Genomic DNA, 27,851 nt, shown 5'->3' with positions numbered 1-27,851 from the left:
AAACAGGCCAAATATTTAGCACAAACAAGATGAAGATTATGTCTTAATACTAATTTATTCATTGTATTAATTTGATTTTTCGGTCCTTACAGTGTTTTTTTCTTTTCTGAGCAGCCTGTAGAGTGATATATGCATTTGACATTCCATGACATTCAAGATTGTTGCCTTTTATTTGCAAACTCAGGGAAAATGAGGTCAGTTTGATTCTTATTCAGTTGGTTTTGTTCAATGTAAAACAAAAGTAGCACTCAACTTCTATTTAATGATTAGAATAACGGCTAAACTCAACAAGATTAGAAATATGGATAGTAATTTGAATTATTCATAATCCATGATTCAATAAAAGGAATACATAAATATCATAAAAAGAGTTATATTTGAAAGACAGTAAACATGTGACTTCCCAGGTATAAAGACTTCACCTGCCAGTGCAGGAGACACAAAAGATGCGGGTTTGACCCATGGGTCAGGAAGACTCCCTAGAAAGGAAATGGCAACCCATCCCAGTATTCGTGCCTGGAAAGTTCCATGGAGAGAGGAGCCTGGTGGGCTGCAGTCCACAGAGCAGCGAAGAACAGGACACGACTAAGCGACTGAACATGCACACAAACATGTAACAAAACTGTTTTGGAAAAAAAATATATATTGCATTTTTCATTTTCATGCTTCATACCTTATCATGTGGCTGTCTGCAAAAATTCCTTTAATAATCAGTATCAAATATGTTATTATTTAAGCCACCATTCATTTTAACCGGAAAATTATCTATATTTAAGTAAATCAAGTCAGTAATTTTTATGTTACAAATAAAACATCCTATAACTAAATATTTTTAATAACTGACTTTTGCTTACTTTGCTTACTTTAATTATGACATTATGCTTTGACATTAAATGAAAAACACAATCCAATTTCTTAAAAAGATTACAAAATTAGTACTTTCAGTATACATGTTTATTTTCCAATTAATTTTAGTGATCTTACAGGCAGAATAGTATCTTGATCTCTATTACATTCAACAACACCAAAAAATCTACAGCTCTGGTGTCAATATCAATAATTACTAAAAATCGAGCAAGCAATTTACAACTATCTTCAATTAAGGAAAGTGGATCCAAAAGGCATATAACAGCAATAACAATAAAATAGTATTTGTGTTAAGACATAAATAGCCAACGTAAATGTAGTATCTCAGGCATTTTTCTAATTGTGGTATTTACACAAATTTTGGAAATTAAATTGAGCACACTGGCCAGTCTACTAATGAGCATGAAAGACAGAATATGTAAAAGTGCCTATTTTGCTAATAGGATATGTTCAGCTCTTTAGCTTGACATTGTGTGGTACAGTTATCCCTTCCAAGCATTACAGATCAATACTACATGTGCCTCAAGCTCTTTTACAGATGAATGATCTGATGAAGATGCCCTCATCTCAGAAACTAAGGTCATTAATGTTTATCTTCCCTTGAAACATTCAGAAGGCTTGCTGAACCTAGAGAAAGCCCAATCTCAAACTACTGGCGGAACAGCGACACCTAGTGGTCATTATACTCCTAAACAAATATCTTAAAAGTATAAACTTAAGGGTATCCAAAAAATCGCCACAAATGCATCCCCTTTAAATGTGACAGAAGCCTATTTCCAATGAAATTTAATCTGAAAATCACAAATACTTTCATTAACTTTTCTACTGATCAGTAATAATATAAATTGTAAGGAAAAGCCAGCATTGACCTTAAAATCTTTAATCAACAACCCTTTGCCTTTGTAGATTTTTATAAAAATCCAGTTTTGATTTCTTCATGTCTGGATTCTTGCTTATTGTAGGATGACATAAAGAACTCAGAAACACTCTGAACTACTGAATGATCAGCTTTGTGGCTCTTTTATGAATACATGGATTGGAATGTCCCAGCAACAAAATTAAACACTCTATACAACAGTGGAATAAGGCTCAAAATCAAGACATTATAAAAGCTGCCAGTCTGTTAATTCTTGTTGGATGGAGTTTACACTGGACATTTTATTAATTTTTTGTCAATAGGGAATATCGAGTTCATCAAGCTTTTCTGAAACAACTGATACATGAATTATAGAATCACTTTACCATCAAAGTCATTGTTTAGTAAGTAGGACTGTTTCCTATTAGTGAAAAAATCAGTACATTCTTTAGCCATTTGCACAGTCGATCTGAGGCAGTCCAAGCAAGCTTTTGCTGTTTGCTGGAACCTTAGCTCTGTTCATTATGCATACTTCCCATCAGACCCAACACTGCTCCCCATGTCTTTCTGGCCAACTCCAGAGAAACTCCACCTTCCCGTCACCAGGAAAGATTTTTCCTGAGCACAAACCCCATTGTTGTTGATGGGACATACTGGAATTATCCCTTCCAGATGGACTGAGGCACCCCCCACAGTGCCAAGACATACATGAATGAATGTAGGTGGAATCACTATCTATTGACTTATTTCATCTCCCTGGTATTTCATTGCCAAGGACCAAGACTAGACTTCCTCCCTCCCTGTAACCTTTTAAGGTTCTGTTGAAGACAATAAATAGATGCAAGGCTTAGACAATAGTTTTTGTTTTAACATACCACCACCCTCTCCACATGAAGAATGAGCCTACTTACCACTCCCAGATCATCAAACTATCCCCTCCCCAGCCACATGCCATGTCAGTGACTACCTGGGACATTCACCTAAATGCCACTTGTGTGCACAAAAGGGCGGGAGAGGCCAAGGCTTCCAGTGACTGTTTGCAACAGTCCATGGGACTGACATCTCATAGGTACCTTCAAATTGGGGAACCAAGAAGAAATTTTAGTGTCATTTAAGATTTTCATGTAAATGTTAATCAAGACATGTTCCAGTAGGTATCTCTTGCCCAAATAGATAAGCCGTTAATTTTATTAAAGTAATGACTGTGATTTATTAACACCTTACATGTTAATTTAAAATCAACACTAAGGTGAGGTGCTGTAAGTTTAAAGCCCAGCATTTTCTCCAGCCAGCTTCCCCCAGTGACTCTCTAGTCCTCTTTCTCCAAGGTCCTCGGTTACATGAGGATGTGTGCGCTGTAGCCACAAGCAGTCAAATGTAATGTTTACTAAGGGGACAGGCGGCCATGAATGGCATTGGAGGCACATGGAGGTTGCATTCTATTGCCATCATTATATAGACTTCATCCTCTCTTTTCCCTTCCTTTGTCCCTTTGCCTCCCTTATTTCAGCCTAAAGCTGAGAGTATGAAACACTGCTGTGCCCTTCTGCTGTCTGAACACCTGGGTTGAGTAACAAAGATGATTTCTGAATTCTAGGAGAAAATACTGCAAACTATTCAACACACCCAGATAGTCTCAGATGAAGAGTTATGGAAAATCATAGGTTATCATTACTGTCTGCTCATAATACTAATGTTCTCCCCCCAAATAACCCAGAACTTGAACTGGAATTTTGAGTTAAAGGTCTCTCCTCTACCTGTCAGTATTCACCTATCTTGACTTTGTGCATGTTTTAAGGATGAGTTAGAAGAGGTTTGCAGATAAGTCCTGTCAGAGTTAGCAGCACACAAAAACATCTGTGTTACCTCCTTTTCTCACATAAGCTAGCCAAAGAGTAAAGTCAATTATGCTTGTTACTAGTTGCCCAGGGTCATTCTTCCCTGGACCTGGAAGAGTGGAGAAGGTCTAGCTGAATGGCTGGATGAATGGCACCACTAAATCCCACCCACCTAGAAGTAATTTGGTCTGGGTCTAAGCGCTAATATCATGCTGCCAAGTCTCTTTCTGAAAAGCATAAAAGCAAAATATCCCATTCCGGCAAGCAAACCAACCACAAGGGTGGTGCCAAGAACCTTTGGGGCCCTTTTCTTGGCCACTCGGAATGCAGTTGGCAGCACCGCAGAGATTAATATATTGTTGACATGTCCCAAAACCTTGTTAAATGTTTTCCTCTTCAAGACACGCTCGTAATAGGTTTCCAAGTTGGGCCGCTTTCCATTTCCCCAGTTTCTCCTCGCAAACCCCAGGAACTTCAGCCGATGCAGTGTAACAGCGAGCGATACGTCTGCCAGGGTGAAGGATTCCCCACAGAGCCATGGCTGGCGGCCTTCTTCTAATTGGAGAAAGGGACACGGTGGGTTAAGGGCAAGTGCTATGCCAAGAGGGCTTTCCAGGTGGTGCTAGTGGGAAAGAACCTGCCTCCCCCTGCAGGACATGTAAGAGACACAGGTTCAGTCCCTGGATTGGGAAGATCCCCTGGAGGAGGGCATAGCATCCCACTCCAGTATTCTTGCCTGGAGAATCCCATGGACAAGGAGCCTGGTGAGCTACAGTCCATAGGGTCACAGAGAGTCAGACACGGCTGAGTTACTGAGCACACATCCACACACTGTACAGACAGACTCTGGCTGGCATCTCTGCTCTTAGTGCTGAGGGCAAGGGTGAATATAGCAAAAGATGGAGGCCATGTTACATTTTCTTGACAATCACACTCAGCGAGTAATTCTATGCTTAAAAAAAGGAGGAGGGGGGCGTGCAAATGTATCCCAAGCTACGGGACCTCACCTTCCAATGCAGGGAGTGCAGATTCAATCCCTGGTGGGGAATATATGATCCCACATGCCTCTCAGCCAGAAAAAAATCATAACATAAATCAGAAGTGATATTGTACCGAATTCAATAAAGACTTTAAAAATGGTCCACATCAAAATAATCCATCCCAAAGCTAAGGGACAGTTTCTTGACACCTGACAGGCACCCGGGTCCCTAGGTGCCACTAGAGCTACTTGAGCTCGAAGTCTGTCTATCATGCCTCCAAGCCAACAGAGTTAACAGATATTTCCTCATGGGTTAAAAAAATGACACGTGTACTTGAGGAAAATCTATAAGGTTGGGTCTAAAATGTCACTCAGTAGTTGCTGCTTTTGTTAATGGTTACTTATTTAAAACAGAAGAAAATCCCTGTTGTGAAGCAAGTTGCAGGTAACATGGTCTTCAGCTTTGTGGTCAGTCAGAATAGTGCAGACAGTCCATGTGTCTGCACTTGGGCTTCACCCTTAATTCATTTTCACGGGTACGGGAGACGGGCGCTCACCAGCCAGCCTGCACATACGCACAGGCTCTCTCCCATGTTATGCTAAGTTCCTTCAGTTGTGTCCGACTCTTCGCAACCCTATGGAGTATAGCCCCCACCTCTCCCTGCCCCAGGCTCCTCTGTCCATGGGATTCTCCAGGCAAGAATACTGGAGTGGGTTGCCATGTCCTCCCCCAAGGGATCTTCCTGACCCAGAGATTGAACCCATGTCTCATGTGTTCAGTATTGGCAGGTGGGTTCCTTACCACTAGCGCCACCTGGGAAGCCCACCCATGTTATACTTTACTTCAATTTGCAATTTTTCCCCCACCTAAGGAAAAAACTTGAGGGAATGTTCTAGCAAGTAGAACACTCCCAAACTAACCACTGTAATTAAAACTTGTGCAACAGGCCAGGTAGGAGTCTACCAACCATAACTTAAGTTGTGCAAAAAAAAAAAATTCTTCACTGGCTGTATTTCATATAAATGCAATTACAACTAGACACCTGGGTTTTGTTGAATTCAGTATTATCGTTGCTATCATAAGTCAAACTGTCCATGAGTACTAACAGTTAAAAATAGGTTATAGAATGTTTTGGGTGAAATCTAAGAATGTTCCCATAAATACCCCTGGTCCACAGAAAAAGACAAAAAGAACACAAATGAGAACCTACCTGGGGTTTCTTCATTTCTTCTTTGCAACTCAGTTTCAACCTGATCCAAGACTTTCTCCAATTCATCAAGAATTTTCTTCAAATATTTGACATTGTCATGGTCAAGGAGCTTTGACTAATTAACAAAAATAACTAAGTAGGTTATTTATGCCTGTAAAAATAATCAGCGTAGAGCAGAGAAGATATAAATTTTTACACAGTGGGAGTTTGTTTGTTGTAGACAATGAGAAGAAACAGAATAACTAAAGCAAAAGCAAACCTGAGGGAAAATGCCCTGGCCGTGAAATTATCCCAGGGGCCAGACTCACTGTCCACTGGCAACTCCTGTGGGACCGAAGGATCAGAGAGGACAAAGAATATGAGGGGCACAAAGAGACTCCTTTCACTGGGAGGGGAGTTTGGGGGAGAATTGATGCACGCATATGTGTGGCTGAGTCCCTCTGCTGTTCACCTGAAACTATTACAACACTGTTTGTTAATCGGCTTTACCCCAGTACAAAATAAAAAGTTTAAAAAAAGAGAGATTCCTTTCACGTCCAATTCAAGAATGGAATTTCTTAAGTTTTTTTTTTTTTAATCTTTTGGCCACACCTAGCAGCATGTGGGATCTTAGTCCCCCAACCAGGGATGGAGCGCCTAACCTCTACATTGGCAATGCAGAGTCTCAGTCACTGGAGAGCCAGAGAAGTCCTGATGATGGTTGTGTTGATTTTGTTTTGCTTTGTTGGCCATGGCACGTGGCACATGGGATCTTCCCTGACCAGGGACTGAACTCATGTCCCCTACATTGGGAGCCCAGAGTCAACCACTGGACCACAAAGGAAGTTTAAGAATGGAAATTCAGCAGTCTCCAATGAATGAATAACTGAAGGGTCAGAGCTGTGTGACTTCCCTGGTGGCTCAGTTGGTAAAGAATCTGCCTGCAATGCAGGAGACCCAGGTTCGATCCCTGGGATGGGAAGATCCCTTGGAGGAGGAAATGGCAACCCACCCCCTTATCCTTGCCTGGGAATTCCCACAGACAGAGAAGCCTGGTGGGTTACAATCCATGGGGTTGCAAAGAGCTGGCCATGACTGATAACACACAAACACACATAACTCAATAGCAAGTAAACAATTCACTTTAAAAATGGGCAGAAGATCTAGATAGACATTTTTCCAAAGATATGCAAAGGCCAATAGGTACATGAAAAGATGCTCAACACTTTTAATCATCAGGGAAAACAAATCAAAACCACAGTAAGATACTACCTCACCTGTTAGGATGGCTATTATCAAAAAGACAAAAACTTCAAGTGTTGACAAGGATGTGAAAAAAAGGGAAGCTTTGTGTTCTACTGGTGGAAATGTAACCTGGTACAGCCATGATGGAAAATAGTGTAGAGGTTCCTCAAAAAATTAAAAATAGAACTAATATACAATCCAGCAATTCTACTTCTGGGTATTTAGCCAAAGAAAAGCAAAAACATAAATTCTTAATAACGCATATATCTGGATTCTAGAAAAATGGTACTGATGAACCTATTTCCAGGGCAGGAATAGAGACACAGAATAGGCTTGTGAACACAGCAGGTAAGGAGAGGGTGGGATGAATTGAGAGAGCAGCACTGAAACATATACATTATCATATGCAAAATAGACAGCTAATGGGAAGCTACTGCATAGCACAGGGAGCTCAACCCAGTGCTCCGTAACAACCTAGAGGGCGGAATGGGGTAGGGAGGGAGGAAGGGTCAGGATGGAGGGGATATGTGTATACTTATGGTTGATTCACGTTGTTGTACAGCAGAAACCAACACAACATTGTAAAGCTTTTCCTCCAATCCTATGTTCCTTGCAGTATTATTTACACTAGGCAGAACAACTTAAGTGTTCATCAACAGATGAATGGATTTTTAAAAATTGTGATGTGTATATATAGAATGGAATATTTTCCAGCTACAAAAAAGAATAAAAATTTTGCCATTTACAACAATGTAGTTAAATCTTGAGAGAATTATGCTAAGTGAAATAAATCAGACAGAGAAAGACAAACACCATATGACCTCTCTTGTTTGTGGAATCTAAAAACAAAACAAACAAATAACTAAGCTCATAGATGCAGAGAATAGACCAGTGGTTGCCAGAGGCAGGAGGTAAGAGGTAGGAGAAATGGGTGAAGGTGATCAAAAGGTAAAAAGGAAAAAACTGAAAGGTGTGAGGGGAAGATATACAGTATTAAAAAAAAAATTCGCTGATTGCTTTATTGGTATAAAAAGTCATAAACAGAGGTCCAGCTGACTTCAAAGTGCAAAACACCTGAAATGACAGATTCCTATGATATTTTATTAACCTGCTTTTACATTTTATAACTTGCCTTGGCAACCAGCATGAGCAATATCTGCTCCTCAAGCAATTGTCGTTAGGTCTGAATATCAAATCTAATAAAGAAAAACTCTTTCTAAAAGCAGAGCATGAGCCAAAGGTAACATGTGCACTGATGATTTGTGATATTTAATTTACAAAAAGTGGACCATTTAACACAAATAGCAGATGTCAGTTGAGGACAACCTGGTTTACTTACTTTAAGTCGCTTCTGTTTTGCAATGTACGCCTCTTGTAAATCTGGGTTTTCTTCGGCAAGTTTTTTCAGTTCAGACTCCGTGTTACCAATTTGGCCTGATGATGAAATCAGTTTTGAAACAGAAAATTATTTCCTCCCTTCCATGTAAGAAACAAGGAGAAGTAGGGAAACTTGATGGTGAGAGCATATGCACTGGGGGGTCACACCCTCTCTCTGCTCCAGACTCCCCCCTCTCTGTGCCTCAGTTTCCTCGCCTTTAAATTGGAGCTATGAGACTATCTGCCATGCAGGTTGAGGAGGAAATAAGAGGCACCTTGGAAAGTGCTTAGAGCCACGGCCAGCACACCATGAGTGCCAGCTGCAGAATAGTTGTCCTCCTTTTCAGTACCTTTCAAGTCTTCCGTAATAAACTTTTTTTGTGAAGGGAAGGAAAAAGCATTATTTAGAGAAATATTTATTCTGGATGATAGAACTATGGTCAGAATAGTTGCTTCAAACCATATGATGGGTATTTATGAGGAGGAGGAGGAACACGAGGAAGGTGAGCGGCCACGAGAGAAACGAGGAAGATGGAGGGAGGGAGAGCAGGGAACAGGAGCAGACTGAGGAGGAGGGCATGGAAGAGAAAGGAAAGCAGCATAAGAGAACTCTAAAAGCGAGGCATGGTGTCACGGGAAGAACGTGCTTGGTGGAACTGGAGATCTGGGTGTGAGTGTTCCTGGTCACTCCTCAGTAGACCACGGCCCCTTCCCTTCCCACCCCTGGGCCACGGAGCACACCTCCTGCTCCTCATCCCGTGCACTGATCCATCCCTCCACTCAGGACAGGAGGAAGGAGAGAGCTAGCAGTCACAGCTCAACCTCAGTGGATCGCCAGTCTCTGAACTTAGAGGCAGAGTAATGATGAGACCGCCTTCACATAATGAAAGAAAATTAAAGGACCGGAAATGTGAACTCCATTGCCCATTACTGCCTGCAGACCCCAGCTTTTCTGATTCCTAGTCTGTCTGTCCCTGTAAACACGTGACGTTCTTTACTCTTCCACAAGCCACTCTTCTGAGTTTTATCTATGCTTGGTCTTCAAGGCCAAGAGCTGGAAAATCAGATCCTAAAGACAATAAATGTCCAGCCAAACAGGTGAAGCACAGATCCATCTGCCTGGCACATGAATCGATGTGTAACAGGCATGTCCATGAAGCAAACTCAACAATCCCGCCCCCGGGTCTTCCTGAGATGTGCTGGGCGTCAAAAATGAATGAAAAGAAACATGAGGCAGAATTGCAGGTCTTTAAGATCTCTACATACTGCGAATCCTTGTTGTTGCATAAGCTGGGATCATGGAGTCCACAGTTAGCTCAGGATGTAAAATGCAGCCGTGCGTATAGGCATCCATGGGCAAAGAGTCAAGTAGTTCTCGATAATGCTGGACCCGTGGGTAATACATGCTTCCTTTATCGGGCATTAATCTGGGTGTTTTTTCTAAAATATACATACAAACACATACGCAAACATTGAAGAAAAAGTTACAAATGAGACGTTACAACCAAAAGCAAAAAAGAAAAATACCAGCCCCCTCATCATTAACATTTTCAATATTATATGAAGGGAGGTAAAGGATGATATTTTCCCAGCCTCAACATTCAAAACTTGAACTGATGTCCTAGACCAGATTCCAAACCATGATCAGACTTCTCCAACTCGCAAATCACTATTCTCAAGGTCCAGATTTTCATGCCAACTCCTCTGTGAAATCTTCTCCAACCTCCCACAATTACCAACATCTGACTAGATCAAGTGTGCCTTCCTTTGTACACAAAAAATACTTGGTACAAACTCCTTTATAGCCCTTATCGCCTTAATTAGTTATTGTATCTTTTTGCCCTATTAACTCCTTCAGGGCAAAGAACATATGATCTAGAGTCCAGCACAGTGCCTCATACATTTCCTGTCTGCTAAGTCGCTCAGTCATGTCCAGCTCTTTGTGACCCCATGGACTGTAACCCACCAGGCTACTCTGTCCATGGGGATTTTCCAGGCTAGAATACTGGAGTAGGTAGCCGTTTCCTTCTCCAGGGAATCTTCCCAACCCAGGGATCAAACCCAGGTTTTCCACACTGCAGGTGGATTCTTTCCACCAGGGAAGCCCAAGAATACTGGAGTGGGTAGACTATCCCGTCTCCAAAGGAATTTCCCAACCCATGATTTGAACCGAGGTCTCATTTTAGGCCATTGGTAAATGCTGGCTAAGTGAATCAAGGCTCACTGTGGAAAGATGATCAGGGACCACACCTTCTGAGGTTCCAGTACATACCAAGAGTGATCCTGTTGATGTATATGGCAGAAACCGACACAATAGTGTAAAGCAATTATCCTCCAATTAAAAAATTTTTAAAAAAAAGAGTGTTCCTGTTGATGCTGTGAATGTGAATGGCTACTCTTTATGGAATTCACTGGGAAATTCTGGTATTTTCTCTCTGGAAAGTGGGTTTCACATAAATCTTCATTTGTTGGTTAAACTCTAGACTATAGACTCCTAAAGGTAGGGATCATGTACTATTCGTTGTTGAATCCCCAGTTGCCTAATATAATGTTTGGCTGATAGCAGGTGTTCAATAAATTTCAATTAATAAATGAATTAATGAATATGTCCCCAAATTGCTAGCTGTAGGAATATTTGAGCTGGAGAAGCTCTGGAGCGGTTAATGACAACACTGACATATAGAGGCTGAGACATTCTCCCAAGAGCCCACAGCTAATTAGAGGCAGAACAAGAACCAAAGTTATGAACTCCTAATGCAGTGCTCTGTTGTATTACATCGTCATAACATCTTCGAAGGGTATACTTTTCAGAGACTATCCAAGAAAAATAAAGATAAACCACGTGATCCAGAGGCCAGGGCTAAGTTCCTGCAGAACCAATTCCCACTTCTAACTCTCAAACTCCCTCTAAAAAAGTGCCAAAAAGGTTACTAATCCAATGGTTTAAAAGAACAGCCTCTACTCTATACATTTCTTTTTGCTTATTCACTTATTTAGTTTGGGTTATTTATTTAATTTAGAATCCTTTTGAGCATCCCACACTCATTCATAAGCACTGACAATTCAGAATTGGTTGCAGACCATTTCAGGCAAGATCTCATCATGCCAGAGCAAGAAGAACAAGCTTTTAAGCGAATAGGCTATTTCTGACTCTCTAAGAAAAAAAGAAGATGATTACTCCTCAGTGGGCAAGTGCCTAATTCCCTACTAGCGACTCCAGTTCTGAAGTCTGCATTAGAACGACCAAGGATCACATGTCAGCTGCAAACTGCTCATACACTGTGGGTTTGCCCAACTAGGTCACACTTTCTTACTGACCTTTCAGGATCTCAGAATGTCACCAGTACCCCCAATAATGCACAGTAGCCATTCCCATGAGAATAACAGACTGGAGGCTTTCTAAGGTGCTTGAAATTCTTAAGAGTTCTTAACTTTTTGTTTGCCACTGACCTCCAAAATAATGTTCTTAAATGCACAAAATACATAGGATTGCAAAGAAAATTGATTAAAGTATGTTATCAGAGTAAATTTAAATGATAAAATAGTAATATGGGTGTCTTTTATTAACATATTAACAAGATCTAGCAGCAGATCTAATAATTACAATAATTTCAATGTAGTAAGGGGCATAAGTGATATTTTAAGACATCTGCAATAACAATAATGCTATTAATACATCACAGTCGTGTGAACATGTGAACAAAGTCACAGGCACTTCTGATACTGCTTTGAATTCTGCCTACACTAGAAATGAAGGAAATGATCCATTTCTTTTGGAAATTAGTGAAAACAAGGATGTAATTTTTCCCCCTCTAAGACAGTAAATCTCTTGGATTTTATTCACAGACCACTAGAGGTAACAGTTCAAAGTATGGTCTGAAAATCCCTGGGCTTCCTGAAGACACCCTCAGAGGGTCTACAAATCAAAGCTGTTTTTATAGTAATACTAAGATGTTCATTGCTTCTTCATTCTTAACCTCTCTTGACTGTACAATGGTATTTTCCAGAGGTTACACAATGTGTAAAAACTCCATCGCTCTGACAGTTAACGGGATATGAGACTTGTATGTTCTTGTATTTTAAGCTTTTCTCAATTTTAATTTCTAATTTGATAAGAATTGATAGATAGTCCATATAAACAAAAGCTCTCTCAAATGTCCTCATTAACTTCTAACACAAAGGGGCCTTGAAACCTTAAAGTTTAAGAACCACTGCTCTGGGGGGTTCAAGAACCACAGGTTAATACCATGAATGAGGCAGCATTTTAAAATGCTTCCCAGGTTGTTAAATTTATGGCTACTGGCTCTGGCTGCTTTGTGGGGCCAGGCTGGGGGCTTGACTTCAGAAGAGCATACCACTTCCTTCCTGGAAAGAGAATGAGAGCAGGAAAAATAATGTCTAATTGCTTTCTGGGAAAGGTCCATCTGGCCAAGCCTGCATCCAAATGTTTGAACGCCTGAAAATAATCTTCTACTCAGTGCGCCATGAACTATATAACTATCTCCTAAGACAGCCTTGTCAGACAGAGGCTCAGATACCCGCTGAACCCATGTTCTTTTCCAAGCTCACTTTCTCTCTTCAAGGACACCCTGTCCACATGACGATACTACCAGCATCTTCCTGACACCAGCAACAAATCAGCATCAGACAGCTGCCTCTGGAAAAAGAGTTTTTTCAAAACACAATTGGGAATTTCCTTTGAGTGATACAGAAAATCTTCCCTCTCATTCTCATCTTCTTTTATTTTCCAGTCCTTTCATAAAGGACTTAAAAAAGAAAATTTTTTCTGGGTCTATCTTGGTCAGGAGTGAGAAAACAACTGAAGGGTTACAGTGGCAGGAGAGACAGTCAGAGGATTTTAAAGAAAAAGCAATAAAAGAAGTTTCCAGCACTGGGGAGGAGGGTTGCAGTAGTGGAAGCCAGGATTAGTGACTAAGCTGGAAGAACAAACAAATACATTGGCGTAAGACCTGACTTTGTAGAAGCACTGAGTAGGGACAAAGGCAAGACTAAATTTAGGCAGCAAATCAGAAACAAGCAGATAGACACAAAGCAGAAAGATGTGATACACAAAGAGAGAAAACAAAAGCACAAAATTTGAAATCAGAAAGAAAGGATAAAATCATATTGCAATCCATTTAACTGGGGACATCCGCTCCATATATACTCAAGTCCCTGTATTGCTGAGTGGACTAAGAATGGCCCTGAGCGATTTTTTTTAAATTACATTCAGTTTCCCCAAGAGCAAACAATAAAAAGAGTTTAGCTTCCCAGGTGGCACTAGTGGTAAAGAACCTGCCTGCCAATGCAGGAGACGTACATAGGCGATGCAAGTTTGATCCCTGGGTCGGGAAGGTCCCCTGGAGGAGAGCATGGCACCCACTCCAGTATTCTTGCCTGGAGAAGCCCATGGACAGAGGAGCCTAGCATCCACTAAAACTGAACAAATCACAGAAAGTTTTTTAAATTACTTTTTAAAACCACTTTTATTGGCATAATCAGGAGTTTTAAAGACTCCTTTTCTTTCCCTTACCATATACCATCTTTTCTCTGCATTCAGTTACACACTTTGAGCTAATCTGCAATTTCATAGATGTGTTAAAAAGTATGTAATATTACTCAATTATATATGAGAGCCTTTTATTAACAGACATAAAATTATTTATTCTATGACCTTAACAATAATTGGAAATTCCTTTACATAAATAACTATAAAGTAACAGTAATTTCAGAATTAATATTATTTTTTAAATCTGAATTAATTTTCTATTGATAAAACTGTATTTATAAAATAAATTTACATTTCCTAATTGGACTTAATATGTGATCCTTTGATCTATCAGGATTCTTGGATTCTTTCCAAACCAAATTCTTTTCCTAAGAATATTCAAAATGACATATATGGACATAAGACATGGGATATAATCTTCAGAGAACTGTTATATAACATATTAAGTTACCAAAATTCAATATTTACCATATGACACCCTTGATTCCAGGTTACCAATGAGTTATTTGACAATAATAAATAGTATACATTCTAGTATTTTGTAGTTATTTAATGCTCACCTTTTTTTTAATTATCTAGTGGCCATGTTAAAGTTCACTAAAAGAGATTACAATATACCAAAAGCATAAGGATGTAAATATGTAAATATTGATTACACAAAAAGGTTGAGAAAAGTGTACAGGCCAGCAAGCCATCATTTTTAGTACAGCCTCGGTTGGTAGACTAATGAAAGATACCAACAAATAGCAGCAAAAGTGATGCCTGTTGACTACTACATCCATCTGAAGATGCATGGATACATTTAAAGCCTCTTATTCCAACCATGGGCAACTACACACCTCATGAAATTCATTCAAGTGTTATTCATTCTAATTTGTCAATTTTCCTCAAAGTTCCATCCATAATTGACCAAAATGCTGCATATTCCATTGAGCTCAAATGTAGCAGGTCACAATTAGCCATGCTCAGGATAGAACCTACACTTCTGAAACAACTCAAGATCACACTTGTCTTTTATTTCATTGTGGGATGTTGTTGGTAACTTATTAGCAAGCCAGGGCTCCCACCCTCCATTAACGAAGCTGATTTTTCCAAACAAAATTCATATACTACTGTTAGCCTTGTTAAACTTTATCTTATTGTTCCATGCAAAGCATTTCATAAGCTACTTGTCATTTTAACTATTGCAGTTTACACATCCACAAGTGTAACAGTATTTCTATGCCTTTATTCAAATCATTTATGGAATTGTTAGACTCAAATCAGAGAACAGAAGCCTAAAAGAACACCAGTAGAGATCCCTGTCCAAGTTGATATCTATTTTCAATATTTCATTCATTTTAATCATTCAAAAATATTTATTAAGCTCCCATTAGAGAACATTCACCATACGAGGCACTGGAAATGTAGTTGTTGCTGAAACAGACACTGTCTCTGACTTCACAGTGCATACAGGGTCTGCCAGTAAATGAAATAATGAAAGTGATAGAATTATCATAGGATAAGTGAAATGAGAGAATATAGCTAAATAAGTAACATGGTATAGGAAATTTATAAATGAATATTCTTCAGAATGGTGGTTTATTCATCGGAAAATATGCATTATTTTTATCTAGCCATTCCACAGGGCTGTCATATGACACAATCTCAAATGCTCTAATCAAGCAACACTATACCAAGAACTATGCCCAGCACACAACAGACCCACTTTTTAAAGTGTTAGAGACATTCTCCAGTAATGTAAAACTTATGCTGGTTCCTTTTAATCAAGATACTCAAAAATACTGTTTTTAATTTTTGACAACACATTCTAGAACTCTGCCATACTTAAAGAAGTATTTTACAGCACTTCTTAAAGCTTAAGCAATTACTTAATGCAAAATAATCTGTAGTACTGCTTCTCAAACTTCTATGTATGTATGAGTCACTTGGGAATCTTATTAAAATATAGATTCTGATTCAAGAGACTTGCAGTAGGGTCTAGAATTCTGCCTTTCTAATAGGCTCCTAGGTGATACCAATGCTGCTGGTCAATGGAAAGAAAGAAAGTGAAAGTGAAGCCGCTCAATCATGTCCAACTCTTTGTGACCCTGTGGACTGTAGCCCACCAGGCTCCTCTGTCCATGGGATTCTCCAGGCAAGGATACTGGAGTGGGTTGCCATTTCCTTCTCCAGGGGATCTTCCCAACCCAGGGATCCAACCTGGGTCTCTTGCATTGCAGGCAGACTACCCTCTGACCCACCAGGGAAGCTAGTCAAGGGAATACATGTTAAATAACATGTTATCAGTGAATAATATTTGTCTTTCTCTTGTCTGGCACTTTTCCTAACCTCCATGAATTCTTAATAATAAATATAAATTAGGTTAATGATCATTGTGATAATGCTTACAAGTTTTTTATTTTAGATAAACTTCATCTAGAAACTAGAGTAGTCTTCATTTATATAAAGTAATTGTTTTCTTACTGCCTTCATATCTACTATAGGTTTTAGTTCCCTTAATCTTAACCTTTGTTTAACCCTTCCCAACTGAATGACTCTTCTCCTTGGGGAACAGCAAAGAGTGAAATAAGAGTTGTTTGGATTGCTTTATCTCTGCAACTGATAAAACTATCACACCTAGTTCCCAAGAGAACAAAAAGAAAAATCAAGTTTCAGACTACGAGTTAGGATTCTTGATTGTCTGTTTACTCTATCAGTACAACCAGAATTAAGTTCTTAGTTTCCATATTTTCATCTTAATGTTTAGCCCACAATGCCTTCTCCTCTGATTCAACAAATTGTAGTAAGAACTTAGTATTCACCTTGAGCAGGATTCAGAATGCATTCCAGTTTTGCTATGAAATAGTCAAAGAAAAAGCCTAAAGAAAAATTTAATAAAGCCTAATCATCATTAACATGACTATACTATGAAGTAACATTGAACATTACTGAACATCTGAGAGTAGAAACAATGTAAGGAAGAGGAGGCGGAAAAGGCTAGTAATAGTAGTTCAAGGGATGCTAAACAAAATATTTAAATATGATTTTCATTTGCTGTATCTTTTTAAAGTTTTTGATGACTTGTAGTAGAATTCTTATGCAATTATTTTGTCTTATTCACATTATTATAATCACTTCCCCCAAGAAATACAAATTATTATTTAACAGACTTGTCCATTTCCAAAAAGCTCAAGATTGAGAAAATTTGTCTTAAATCAATTAGCCCCCATTTTCTGTACAGTCCTCAGAATTTAGACTTATAAGGGCTAGCAAATAATGATGGATGGAAAAGAAGTTCATTACACCAAGTTAAACTCCTTGGTTTAGATAGATGGCCAACTCCAATCAAAATCCTAGGGAACTAAGAATAAGGGTAGCTAAGTCGCTCAGTCGTGTCCGACTCTTTGCGACCCAGTGGACTGTAGCTCACCAGGCTCCTCCGTCCATGAGATTCTCCAGGCAAGAATACTGGAGTGGGTTGCCATTTCCTTCTCCAGGGATCTTCCTGGTCCAGGGATCGAACCCAGGTCTCCTGCGTTGCAGGCAGACACTTTAACCTCTGAGCCACCAGGGAAGTTGCTAATCTAATTCCCTGGGGCAAACTCCACCCCTATTTAGGTCCTATACCTATCTTTCTTCTAAGTACCTCAGACTTTTTTTTTGCCTTAAAATTTCCTTTCTCAGCTTCCAGTAATTTGAGATTATAGTCTGGTTTTATCCTGCCTAATTAACATTCACATAACTGGTAGCAGATGAAAGAGTAATTGGATCTTATCATGCAGCTCCTTTTTCAGACGAGTTGTTAGCCTGAAAGCTAAGAGCCCTCTGTTCTGTTCTCAGTTCTGTCGTTGATTGGCTGTATAATCTTGGGCAAATATTAAAGCTACAGTTTACCTGAAAGGCTTGTTATTAAGGAAGAAGCAAAGACAATGTGTAAGTACCAATGACTATGAGCGACAGTCCATGTAATAGGAAGGTCTGGATTTGAAAGGCTTACATTCCAGCCCATTCTGCTATAAAACAGCTATGTTACCTTAGGCAACCTGTTTCTCTTTCCTCGTGTACAAAATGGGAATAATTAATCTACCATGCCTATCTCAGGTGTTTTTTTTTTTTGAAGACTGACTAGAACAGAAATTACAAAATGTCTGACATAGAATAGGCTGTCAATAATATGAATCTGACTTCAAGGCTAATAAATCACCACCACAAATTATACACCTGCAGGGTTTCTTGCAATGAATTTAAAAGGGAAATTCCAACCTTAAAATTGGTAGTTTATATGAAATCGTTTCAGTGGAGTCACACTGGCTTATACAAATTATGCTATTGACCCGTTTTTATTTGTGTGCTTATGGAAATGGAAAAGGTTGTTGGCACTAAACCATCATGAAACCAAAAGGAAGGGAGGAAGGAGGGGAGGAAGGGAGGATATAGGAAGCAGGGAAGAAGAGAAGGAGGGGAGGAGGGATGGGAGGAAGGAGGGAAGACATATATTTGTGTTGAAAGTAAACCCAAGAAATCACAAATAGCCTTAACATTACCATCCAGGAAAGTCTGTTCAAGATAATCAATGATCTGAGTGGCCTCACAAATAATGTTTTCCCCGTGGATAAGGACGGGCACTTCTCCAGTTGAGTTCAAACGCATAAACCAAGGCTCATTGTGCTCACTCAGGGGCAGACTTACATCATGTTCCTCGCACTTCAATGCCTTTTCAGCAATTACCAAGCGCACCTGGAAGAGTTCACATTGGTTACCAAAACACAGGTAGGCTTTTAATTAAATGACATCCCTGGATACCAGCAAACAGCCTTTTTGTGCTTCCCTGAGTTATTAATATTTTCAACACTCCTTTCAACTCTATTCCTGGAATTAACAAGTGAGACATTCTCGCAGCTCAATCTTATAAGTTAGAAAAGATAAGTAATGAGAATGATTCTGGCAATATTCAGTCCACGGTCACCCTCTTCATCACTACTACTTTTCTTTGTGTCCTAAACCTTATGATGTGTCTCCCCATAGTAAGAACCTGAAACAGATACACTAGGCCTGTTGAAGAGAGTGCATCAACCAAGAGTAAAAGAAGGAACCCTGGATGCGGCGGGTGCCGGAAGGCGCTTCCCTCTGCCTCACTCTCCAAAGGCCCCGGAGACAAGGCCTCCCTCCTCAACGCCGAAAGTGATGTTTTCTGTCGCATTTCATGAGTGGCAGTGCCTGAGTCACGGCTTTTCCATCTCAGACTGATTCTCCCTGCTCCTCCATATAAGGCTCACCCCTGCCCCACAGGGCGCGCCCGCCCGCAGGGGGTGAGGCATTGGAGGTCTAGGTGGGCGGACTTCCCCGGGCGGCACCCAGCGGGAGCTGTCCAGGTGCTGAAACCCGATCCGCGCCGCCCGCCCGGCCGAGGCCTTTACCTTTTGAGAGCTGAAGGAATGCGTCCAGTGGTACAGAATGAGCTTAACCTCTGCGTCCGACTTGCCTTCCGCCATCAAAGGCGCACCCCCTCTCTGCTCGTCCTGCCTCCGAGCCATTTCGGGGTGCGCGAGAGCGGGAGGGCCTCGCGGGTCGGTCCTTTACTTCCTCCAGCCACACTGCCCTGCAACGAGCCGTTTAGCTTTTCCGGGTGCCACCCGGAGCCGGGAAAGTTGCGTTCGCGCGGATGGACGAACAGATCACTGGGAAGTGTAGTTTCGCCAGCAAGAAAGCTGAGGGGCGAGTCCGTAAAGACCCGGGGCCGGGTTTCTGCGTGCGGAAGTCACCTGGGAGGTGCAATTGGACGTTTTTAAGGGGAAATGATCTGAAATATGAGTTCCTGATTATTTAAGATGAGTAATGAAACGTGTTAATTGCAAATTACTCATAGGTTTTGTAGATCGAGTAGAGATGGCTCAGGTACAAAAGCATCCGTTTCCTGAGACACAGGATTCCTCATGGAGAGGCTGTGCCTTTGGTGGAAGGTTGATAGACAAAAGATTTATGAGTTTTCATTAGAAGATGCTACTATGAGGTCATGTAACAACAACAATAAATCTCATTAACAATGCAAATTAAAAGTCTAGTTGTTAAATACAGAAATTTTTTGTCCATTAAAAATTTTTTTTAATTCATTTTATTTAAGTATTGTTGGTTTACAATGTGTGTGTTTCTGCTGCACAGCAAAGTGATTCAGTCATATGTGTGTGTGTGTATTCTTGTTCATATTTCTTTCTATTATGGTTTATTACAGGATCAAATATAATTCCCTGTGCTATACAATAGGATCTTGCTGTCTACCCCCTCTATATACAATAGTTTGCACCTGCTAATTAACACTGAATTTTTAGAGCAGAATTACTTGGGTTTGTTTCCTAGTTTTTCAATTTTCCCAATTTTTGAAGTAGAGATAATTCTATTTTCCCCATAAGGTTTTTGTGAGAATTAAATAACTAAATACAATGTTAAACACTCAAAACAGGCTAGCATATTGTAGACACTAAATATTATGTACAATTTCAGTTGCCTTATAAACATTCTCTTTATAACCATGGTCAAAATCATAATTTTATGATAATCTAGTCATTATTATACACTTCTCAAAATTCAGCACAATAGTAAATCAGCAGAATTTCTCTTTTAGTGAATATGTATTAAAATGACCATGAAATGAATGCTTGTTATAATTCATCCAGCAAATATTTATTGAGTATATACTGTGTTCCAAGCATTGTACTGGGCACTGGAAATACAAAGATGTATAATTCTTCATACATGGCACCCAAGATATGTCTGGTGGCAGGGACAACAAAATAAATAGATGACCACAGTTGAGATGGGAACTATCAGTCTTAAGAAGAAACACAAGTACTAAGAGAAGTGAAAGGTCTAAAAAAGGCCCCTAGAAGAGACAGAAATCTCACGAGGTCCTTCCTCTCCTTTACAGCACTTTATTTGTTGTTCTCTGTAATTATTGTTTAAAGATTTTTATAGTATCTCTTTATACCCTTGCATGTCCAACTGCTTCAGTCATGTCCGACTCTTTGGAAACCTATGGACTATAGTCTGCCAGGCTCCTCTATCCATGGGGATTCTCCAGGCAAGAATACTGGAGTAGGTTGCCATTTCCTCCTCCAGGGGGATCCCCGACCAAAGATCCAACTCAAGTCTCTTATACCTCTTGTTGGCAGGCAGGTTCTTTACCACTAGTGCCACCTAGGAAGCCCCTTTTTATAGTGAAAGTGACTCTGTAGCCTGCCAGGCTCCTCTGTCCATGGAATTCTCCAGGCCAGAATACTGTAGTGGATAGCTGTTCTCTTCTCCAGGGGATCTTCCCAACCCAGAGATTGAACCCAGGTCTCCCACATTGCAGGCAGATTCTTTACCATCTGAGCTACCAGGGAAGCCCTTTTATAACCTTAAGTGAATTCAAATGTTACAGCAAAAGTGATCCTTACCAAATTTGTTTTTTATCCATTCACACTTCAGAGCAGAATAAAAAGCAAAACTGTGACATCAGTCAGAGTGGGGTTAAAACTCCAGCTCCACTCTTACCCTGAACTCTCCTGAGCCTTCACTTCATCATGTGCAAAATATGAGCATCTAAAAATATGTGAGTGCCATGGCATTTGCTGAGAGACTGTGTATAAAGAATAACCAAAATGGGGTCCAGCTGCTTGCCATTCAAAAGCCAATAAAGAGGCCAGAGTGGTGGGAAGGAAAGTTAGTTTTATTCTGGATGCTTGCAACAGTTGGGGGAGTGCGAAACAGGGGCCCACCTGTCCAAAGGCCAACTTCCTCCCCTCCTCCCACCCTGGACTATCAAGGGGCAAGACCTTTTAGGGGGCAAGAGCTTTTATAGACAGAAGGACAGGGGTGGGGAGGGGTGGCTACATGCCAAAACATCACAGTCATCTCTGATAGTCATCTTGAAATTGGTCATGCAGTGGTCTGACCAACATCATCTTGATTGTTTTAAGTACAGTTAATCTTCAGTTTCAGGGTCAGTTTGTTCCAATTTCCTTGACCAGTTCTCAGAATTGTGGCAGCTTATGTCATGGTTATAGTCTGGTCATCGTGTAGTTAACTCCTTCCACCTGGTAGGGGTTTCAGTATGTATAAGACAGCTCCCAGGATATGGCTCAGAATATTATCTATAGCCCTTGAGCAAGAACTAAAGGTCCTTGACTATATGTAATGGCTAAACTATTATTATTATTTGGTTTCCTTTGACTGTTTTCCTTTGTTTCTACATGTTCTCACTTCTCTGATTAAACTTATTCTTTGGCTCAAGTTATTCCACAGACAAAAGGTAGGCAGAGGACATGGGAGGCAAGGACCATAGGATCCTGCTCCATTTCAAAAGCACTTAGCATGTTGCCTGCAAAACAGCAGTTGCTGCAAAAAGAATTTGTGGAAAAGCCCCTTCATGATGTTAAGAAGACATCACACTTGCTCTTCTCTATTTAGGCCTCAAAATGTTTTCACTAGTAAATGACAGAGCTACAATTCAAACATGACTTTTTGACTACTAGTCAAGTATTTCTTTCTACAACACTATGCTAGCTTTACACCAAAGAAAGAAAGTTGTAGACTTTCAAGCTTTACACAACTGGAGTAGACATTAGAGAAGATATAGCCACTTTCTTGAAAAGTAGTCCACATAGATATATAGATATACACAAGTCTATTAGAACACAAACTACCAACAACTACTACTACTACTATCAAACTACTGCTCACATGCCTTTCCTGAGCATTAGCCTTTGAGCCTCAGAAGGTCAAAGACTCAGTATTATTCATTTTAGTACCCCCAAGAATCCAAAATAGTGCTTTGTACATAAAAGATGCTCCCAAACTGCTTATTAATTGAGAAAAAGAGTAGCTAACCACCATCACCGATAGCAGCAGTAAACAATGGCAAACAACAACAATAATAAAGTGTAGCCTATCTACTGCTTTAAAAATTCTGTGTAAACGTAATTTAATTCGACAACATTCAGTACTTACGAATCTGGACTGTGGATCATGGCTCAGTAAATTGACTGTTTTTTGTTAACGTTTAAATTTTTACCGATTTATTCTCGGCTACACGGGGTCTTCACTGCTGCACGAGAGCCTTCTCTAGCTGCAGCAAGCAGGAGCTGCTCTTCGCTGCAGTGTGAGGCTTCTCACTGCGGTGGCTTCTCTCGCTGTGAGGCACAGGCTCCAGGCGCAGGGGCTTCCGGAATCGCAGTGCGTGAGCTCCAGAACATGGGCTCGGTTGTTGTGGCGCACGGACTTAGTTCCCCCTCAGCGTGTGGAATCTTCCCAGACCAGGTATCGAACCATATACCCTGCCCTGGCTGGCAGATTCTTAACCACTGGAATACCAGGGAAGTCCTATGTTAATATTTATTTAAATTTGTTATTCATTTAAATATTTCTGAGTGATTGAAGTTAAAATGGATTTGATTGGTACTATGAAATAACAGATTACATGCTCTCTCTGAACCTGAGTCACCTTACCTGTAATTATGATGAAAATCTACCAGATATGCTGGATACACAGATCTATTCAGTTTGGAAAAATTCCTTGAGCTAAACAATTAATGATCTGTGCACTTTCCTTTATGTCCTATGCTTCAGTCAATTTTAAAATTATCATATAGAACTATTATAGCTGAATGATGTATATATATTTATGCAGTTGTCATTATGTAAAGTTCTATTACTCACATTACCTATTTTGACAGGTATTAGGTAATTCATACATATTTGTAAACATTTTTTAATGTATGTCAACTAAGCCAGAGATCTTGAAACCTTCTGACAAACTGAAATACTCCAGGTTTGTTTTTTACAGTACTTTTATGAATGACCACAAGAGGTCTCTATCTTTTTAAGAATAATCAATCCCTTGCCATTGTTTTTTTTTTTTTTCTTGACAAATAAGAAAACTGAAATGGTGATATTCTTCAGAGAATATATATGACTAATTAGGCTATCTAATTCAAAATGAAAATTTCCAAAATTAGGGGAAAAAATCTTTTATACATATGTAAAAAATAGAATATCTCCACTTTCTCCTGATAATAGCTACTAAGCAACCACAATCTATTTTGCCTGCCCTGTCAGAAAACCCCTGCCAGTTTTCTGACCCATGTGAATAACATAGGATTTGTAATTGATATATTACAATTACAATAAGAAAAAGGGGTAGAGGTCCTTATTTAGAAATTATTTTCAAGAATTTTTATCTCAAATGTGAACAATTCCTGTTAACTGATATTCTCAAGCATCTACAAAACTAATTATCTAATTGAATGAGATAAAAGATGGGCTCCTCAAAAATACACTGATTTGATCATATAATTGCAATGGTTCCAACTAGTTTACCGACGAAGCTCTAATCAGCTCCTATACTTACTGTGCTTCTCAAAGTATGGTCCCTTGACAAGCAGATCAGTATCATCTGGAAACTTGTTAGAACTGCACATTCTACTCTGAAAGTGGAACCCAGAGTGTTTTTAAAGGCCCTCCAGGCTTTTCTGATGCATGTTAAGTCTGAGAACTACCAGTTTAGTGTATAACTGATGAGCCATCTTAGTTCTCAACCCCCAATTTGCCCCATTGGTAAAATTTGTAGAGCTGAATAGTGCCTGTATGCCAGATACCTTATGGTATCTGGAAGAAAAAAATAATTTGGAACCACTCCTACAAAACAGCCTGGTAAAATCCCAGGAAGCCAAGCCACCAGTTAGAGTTTACAAGTGCAAGATGTCAAGACTCCTTTGCTTTCCTCTCCAAAAATGTAGATTAGCCCCTGTGGGCTTCTAGATGAAAGCGTCAATGAACTTAGAATAGACCAGACCATCTTCTGAAACTCCAAAATGCTTCCTCTGGCTCTCTTTGCATCCCAGAGCAGAGAGTCATAAGTAATACCAAGTGCAACCTACTAATTCAGGAGGATTTCACCATGAGGTTACTGTAAATTTATATTTCATTAGTTTCCTAGTTTCTCAAAGAAACACTACTAATATTAACAATGCACTAAATTCTTTATTTTTCAGTAGAAAATTTGTTTTGAGCTATAATTCTCATGGAAAGGATTTGACAGATCTGTCCACCCTATCTCACCCACCTCTATTGTGATGAATGGTGTACATTTCAGAATAAATGTACATGAACATGGACCAGTATACAGTTAAAGGGCTTCCCAGATGGTAAAGAACCTGTCTCCAATACAGGAGACACAAGAGATAATGGTTCAATCCCTGCATCAGGAAAATCCCCTGGAGGAGGGCACAGTAACCCACTCCAGTATTCTTGCCTAGAGAATCCCCAGGGACAGAGGAGCCTGGTGGGCTACAGACCATAGGGTCCCAAGAAGTTGGACACAACTGAAGCAACTGAGCACATACACATACAGTTAAAACAAAGATGCATTTGCATTATATGGTTGCTAGTATGTTTTGACGTGTTTATTGTGCACTAGGACCCACGACTGAGAGACTTCCCTTTCACTTTTCACTTTCCTGCATTGGAGAAGGAAATGGCAACCCACTCCAGTGTTCTTGCCTGGAGAATCGCAGGGACAGGGGAGCCTGGTGGGCTGCTAAGGGGTCGCACAGAGTCGGACACGACTGACGCGACTTAGCAGCAGCAGCAGCAGCAGGACCTATGTCGAAGACTTTGTATGTGGACTCTATTGTAACACTTGCAAACTCCCCTAGAGCAGGGGAGATATCCTCCCTGTGTTTTAAATGAAGATATTGAGGCACAGAAAAGTCAGGAAAATTTTCAAACTCATACAAATAAGTAAGCGCCAAAACTGCAACTTAGCCTCCCCACCCCGCCATGTTCATTTCTGGACTTCACATTGTGCTCACTGGAGTACATCACTAAAAAAGTACTTTGGTGATTACATTAGTATTAGTGAATATCACTTATGAGGGCAAAGAAATCAAAGAGAAAAAAAAAGATGGAGTCACTTAGCAGCTTGCTCTACTGGTATTTGAATAGTATCACCAACATTTCTTTCATTAATGTTACAATAATAGAGAGAACTATTCATAAATGTTTGCAGTGATGAAAGCCTCAAGGATATTTAGATGTGAAAAAACAAGCATATTCCATAGAGGATACTTACTGCTTATGCCTGAAATTGCATTTTGATTAGTTATGTTTCCTGAAGTTAATGTTTTCTTACTAATTAACAGTGTGCTTAGGTACTGATGATCCTTTCATCCTAACCAATTGCCTTCCTCTCAATGGAAGACGGGCATCCCTGGTGGATCTGATGGTAAAGAATCTGCCTGCAATGCAGGAGATCTGGGTTCGATCCCTGGGTTGGGAAGATCCCCTGGAGGAGGGCATGGCAACCCACTCCAGTATTCTTGCCTGGAGAATCCCATGGACAGAGGAGACTGGCAGGCAACAGTCCACTGGGTCACAAAGAGTCAGACACGACTAAGCAACTAAGCACACACACAGTGGAAGATACTTTTCTTCCTGTTTCTCAATAAATGATTCAAGTCGTCTTCCAGGACACCTCCTTCTGTCACTTTCTTTGTACATTTATAGGACTCTTTCCAGGCATTTATGATCATTTGTCATTTATCCTGGTAATTCAAATTAGAATATTTAATAATACATTGGAATTTCTTTTTCCAGTGTCCTTGCTTTTGTGTTCTTTTAGTCACTAAATAATAAGCAGAGAAGCTAATTTATGCCCGCATTGTCCCTGGCCACATGAGAAAAATGGCATTAAAGCTCAGAGACATGAGCTTTAAAGAAAGAAAAGCTAGTGTTACAAGGATTGCTTTAAGTCAGATTTTGCTTTGTGAATGTATAAATAGGACCAGATAAGGTTCTGGGCAGCAGCAGATCCCAGGCACCAAATTGTCATCTCTGTTCCTTTGGCACCGACTTCAACACACTAGCGTGGTTCTTTTTTCTTAACCACCCAACGTCACCAGGGACGTTGAGAGAACAAACATGACAGCTAGTGCTATAAAAGCTACTTCATTTATCTCTTTAGTCTTGGTAAGATCCTAAAGAAGCATGAGATAATAGTGACAAGGAAACAGTGCTGAAGTTTACATTCCGATACCAAAGTCTAAAGCAACATTTCCTTTCACTTTTTACATACTGCATTTTCTGAATAAAAGCAATATTGTGATCCACGGAGAAAGATTCATTTAACTCCTAAGCATGTACAGTAACTGAAACAGATGAAAGCATGGAACTGAACCTGTGTTTATGAAGTGACATGAAGAGGGACTTCCCTGGTGGTCCAGTGGCTAAGACTCTGTGTTCCCAATGCCGGGGGCCCAGGTTTGATGGCTCAGTGGTAAAGAATCCACCTGCCCATGCAGGAAATGGATAAGACTCAGGTTCAGTCCCTGGGTTGGGAAGATCCCCTGGAGGAGAAAATGGCAAGCCACTCCAGTATTTTGGCCTGGAAAAATCCCATGGACAGAGGAGCCTGGTGGGCTACAGTCCATGGACTTGAAAAGAGTGAGACATAACTGAGTGCCTGAGCATGCATGGAACTAGATCCCACACGCTGCAACTAAGAGTTCGCAGGCTGCAACTGAAGATCCTGCATGCCACAACTAAGACCTGGAACAGCGAAATAAATAAATTAAAATTAAACATTAAAAAAAAATGCTACATGAGGGAGACAGGTGACACATGACCGCTGTGAACCTGTTTCCAATGACTTATTGCATAACATTCGGGACTAGTTGGAGAGACCAAATGAAAGATCCAGAGAGAAGGAGCTGGGCTTCATATAAGAAATGAAATCCTTTTAGAGCAAGAAAGTTTAACAAAAAAAGGAAAACTCATCAAATTCAGGTGGTGGTTTAGTTTCTAAAACACATGGAAAAACCAGGACCATATATTAGCTTAAACTGTTTTCAGCCTGAAAAAAAACTATTGCTGTATGCAAGTTACAAAAATGGAAAAGCCCAATTTGACCAAATCCACGTGGCCAAAGAATGTAAAGATGGCAAAACCACAACCACCCAGAGATGTGGCAATATAT

The 27,851-nt window shown here is 40.0% G+C and overlaps 1 protein-coding gene across 6 annotated transcripts in view; it reads right to left on the bottom strand.

Annotated features, from left to right (window-relative positions):
* Positions 1–630: 630 nt before the first annotated feature.
* GDAP1 (ganglioside induced differentiation associated protein 1) overlaps positions 631–27,851 on the bottom strand; it is a 49,364-nt gene continuing 22,143 nt past the window's right edge. The window contains exons 1-6 of one of the 6 annotated variants that reach the window (XM_040262065.1): positions 19,261–20,001; positions 18,388–18,580; positions 9,619–9,792; positions 8,315–8,409; positions 5,752–5,866; positions 631–4,113 (exon numbers count right to left, since the gene is read on the bottom strand). In XM_040262065.1, coding sequence (XP_040117999.1) covers positions 3,734–4,113; positions 5,752–5,866; positions 8,315–8,409; positions 9,619–9,792; positions 18,388–18,580; positions 19,261–19,377 — 1,074 coding nt within the window. In that variant the 5' untranslated portion in view covers positions 19,378–20,001 and the 3' untranslated portion in view covers positions 631–3,733. Of the gene's footprint in view, positions 4,117–5,751; positions 5,867–8,314; positions 8,410–9,618; positions 9,793–18,387; positions 18,581–19,260; positions 20,002–27,851 lie in introns of those variants that run through there. The other 5 variants (XM_040262069.1, XM_040262064.1, XM_040262068.1 and 2 more) reach the window with 5 other exon arrangements.

This window comes from Oryx dammah, unplaced genomic scaffold, assembly GCF_014754425.2.
Source record: "Oryx dammah isolate SB20612 unplaced genomic scaffold, SCBI_Odam_1.1 HiC_scaffold_19, whole genome shotgun sequence".
NCBI classification, from domain to species: domain Eukaryota; kingdom Metazoa; phylum Chordata; class Mammalia; order Artiodactyla; family Bovidae; genus Oryx; species Oryx dammah.
This window is presented reverse-complemented; position numbering and strand designations above follow the sequence as displayed.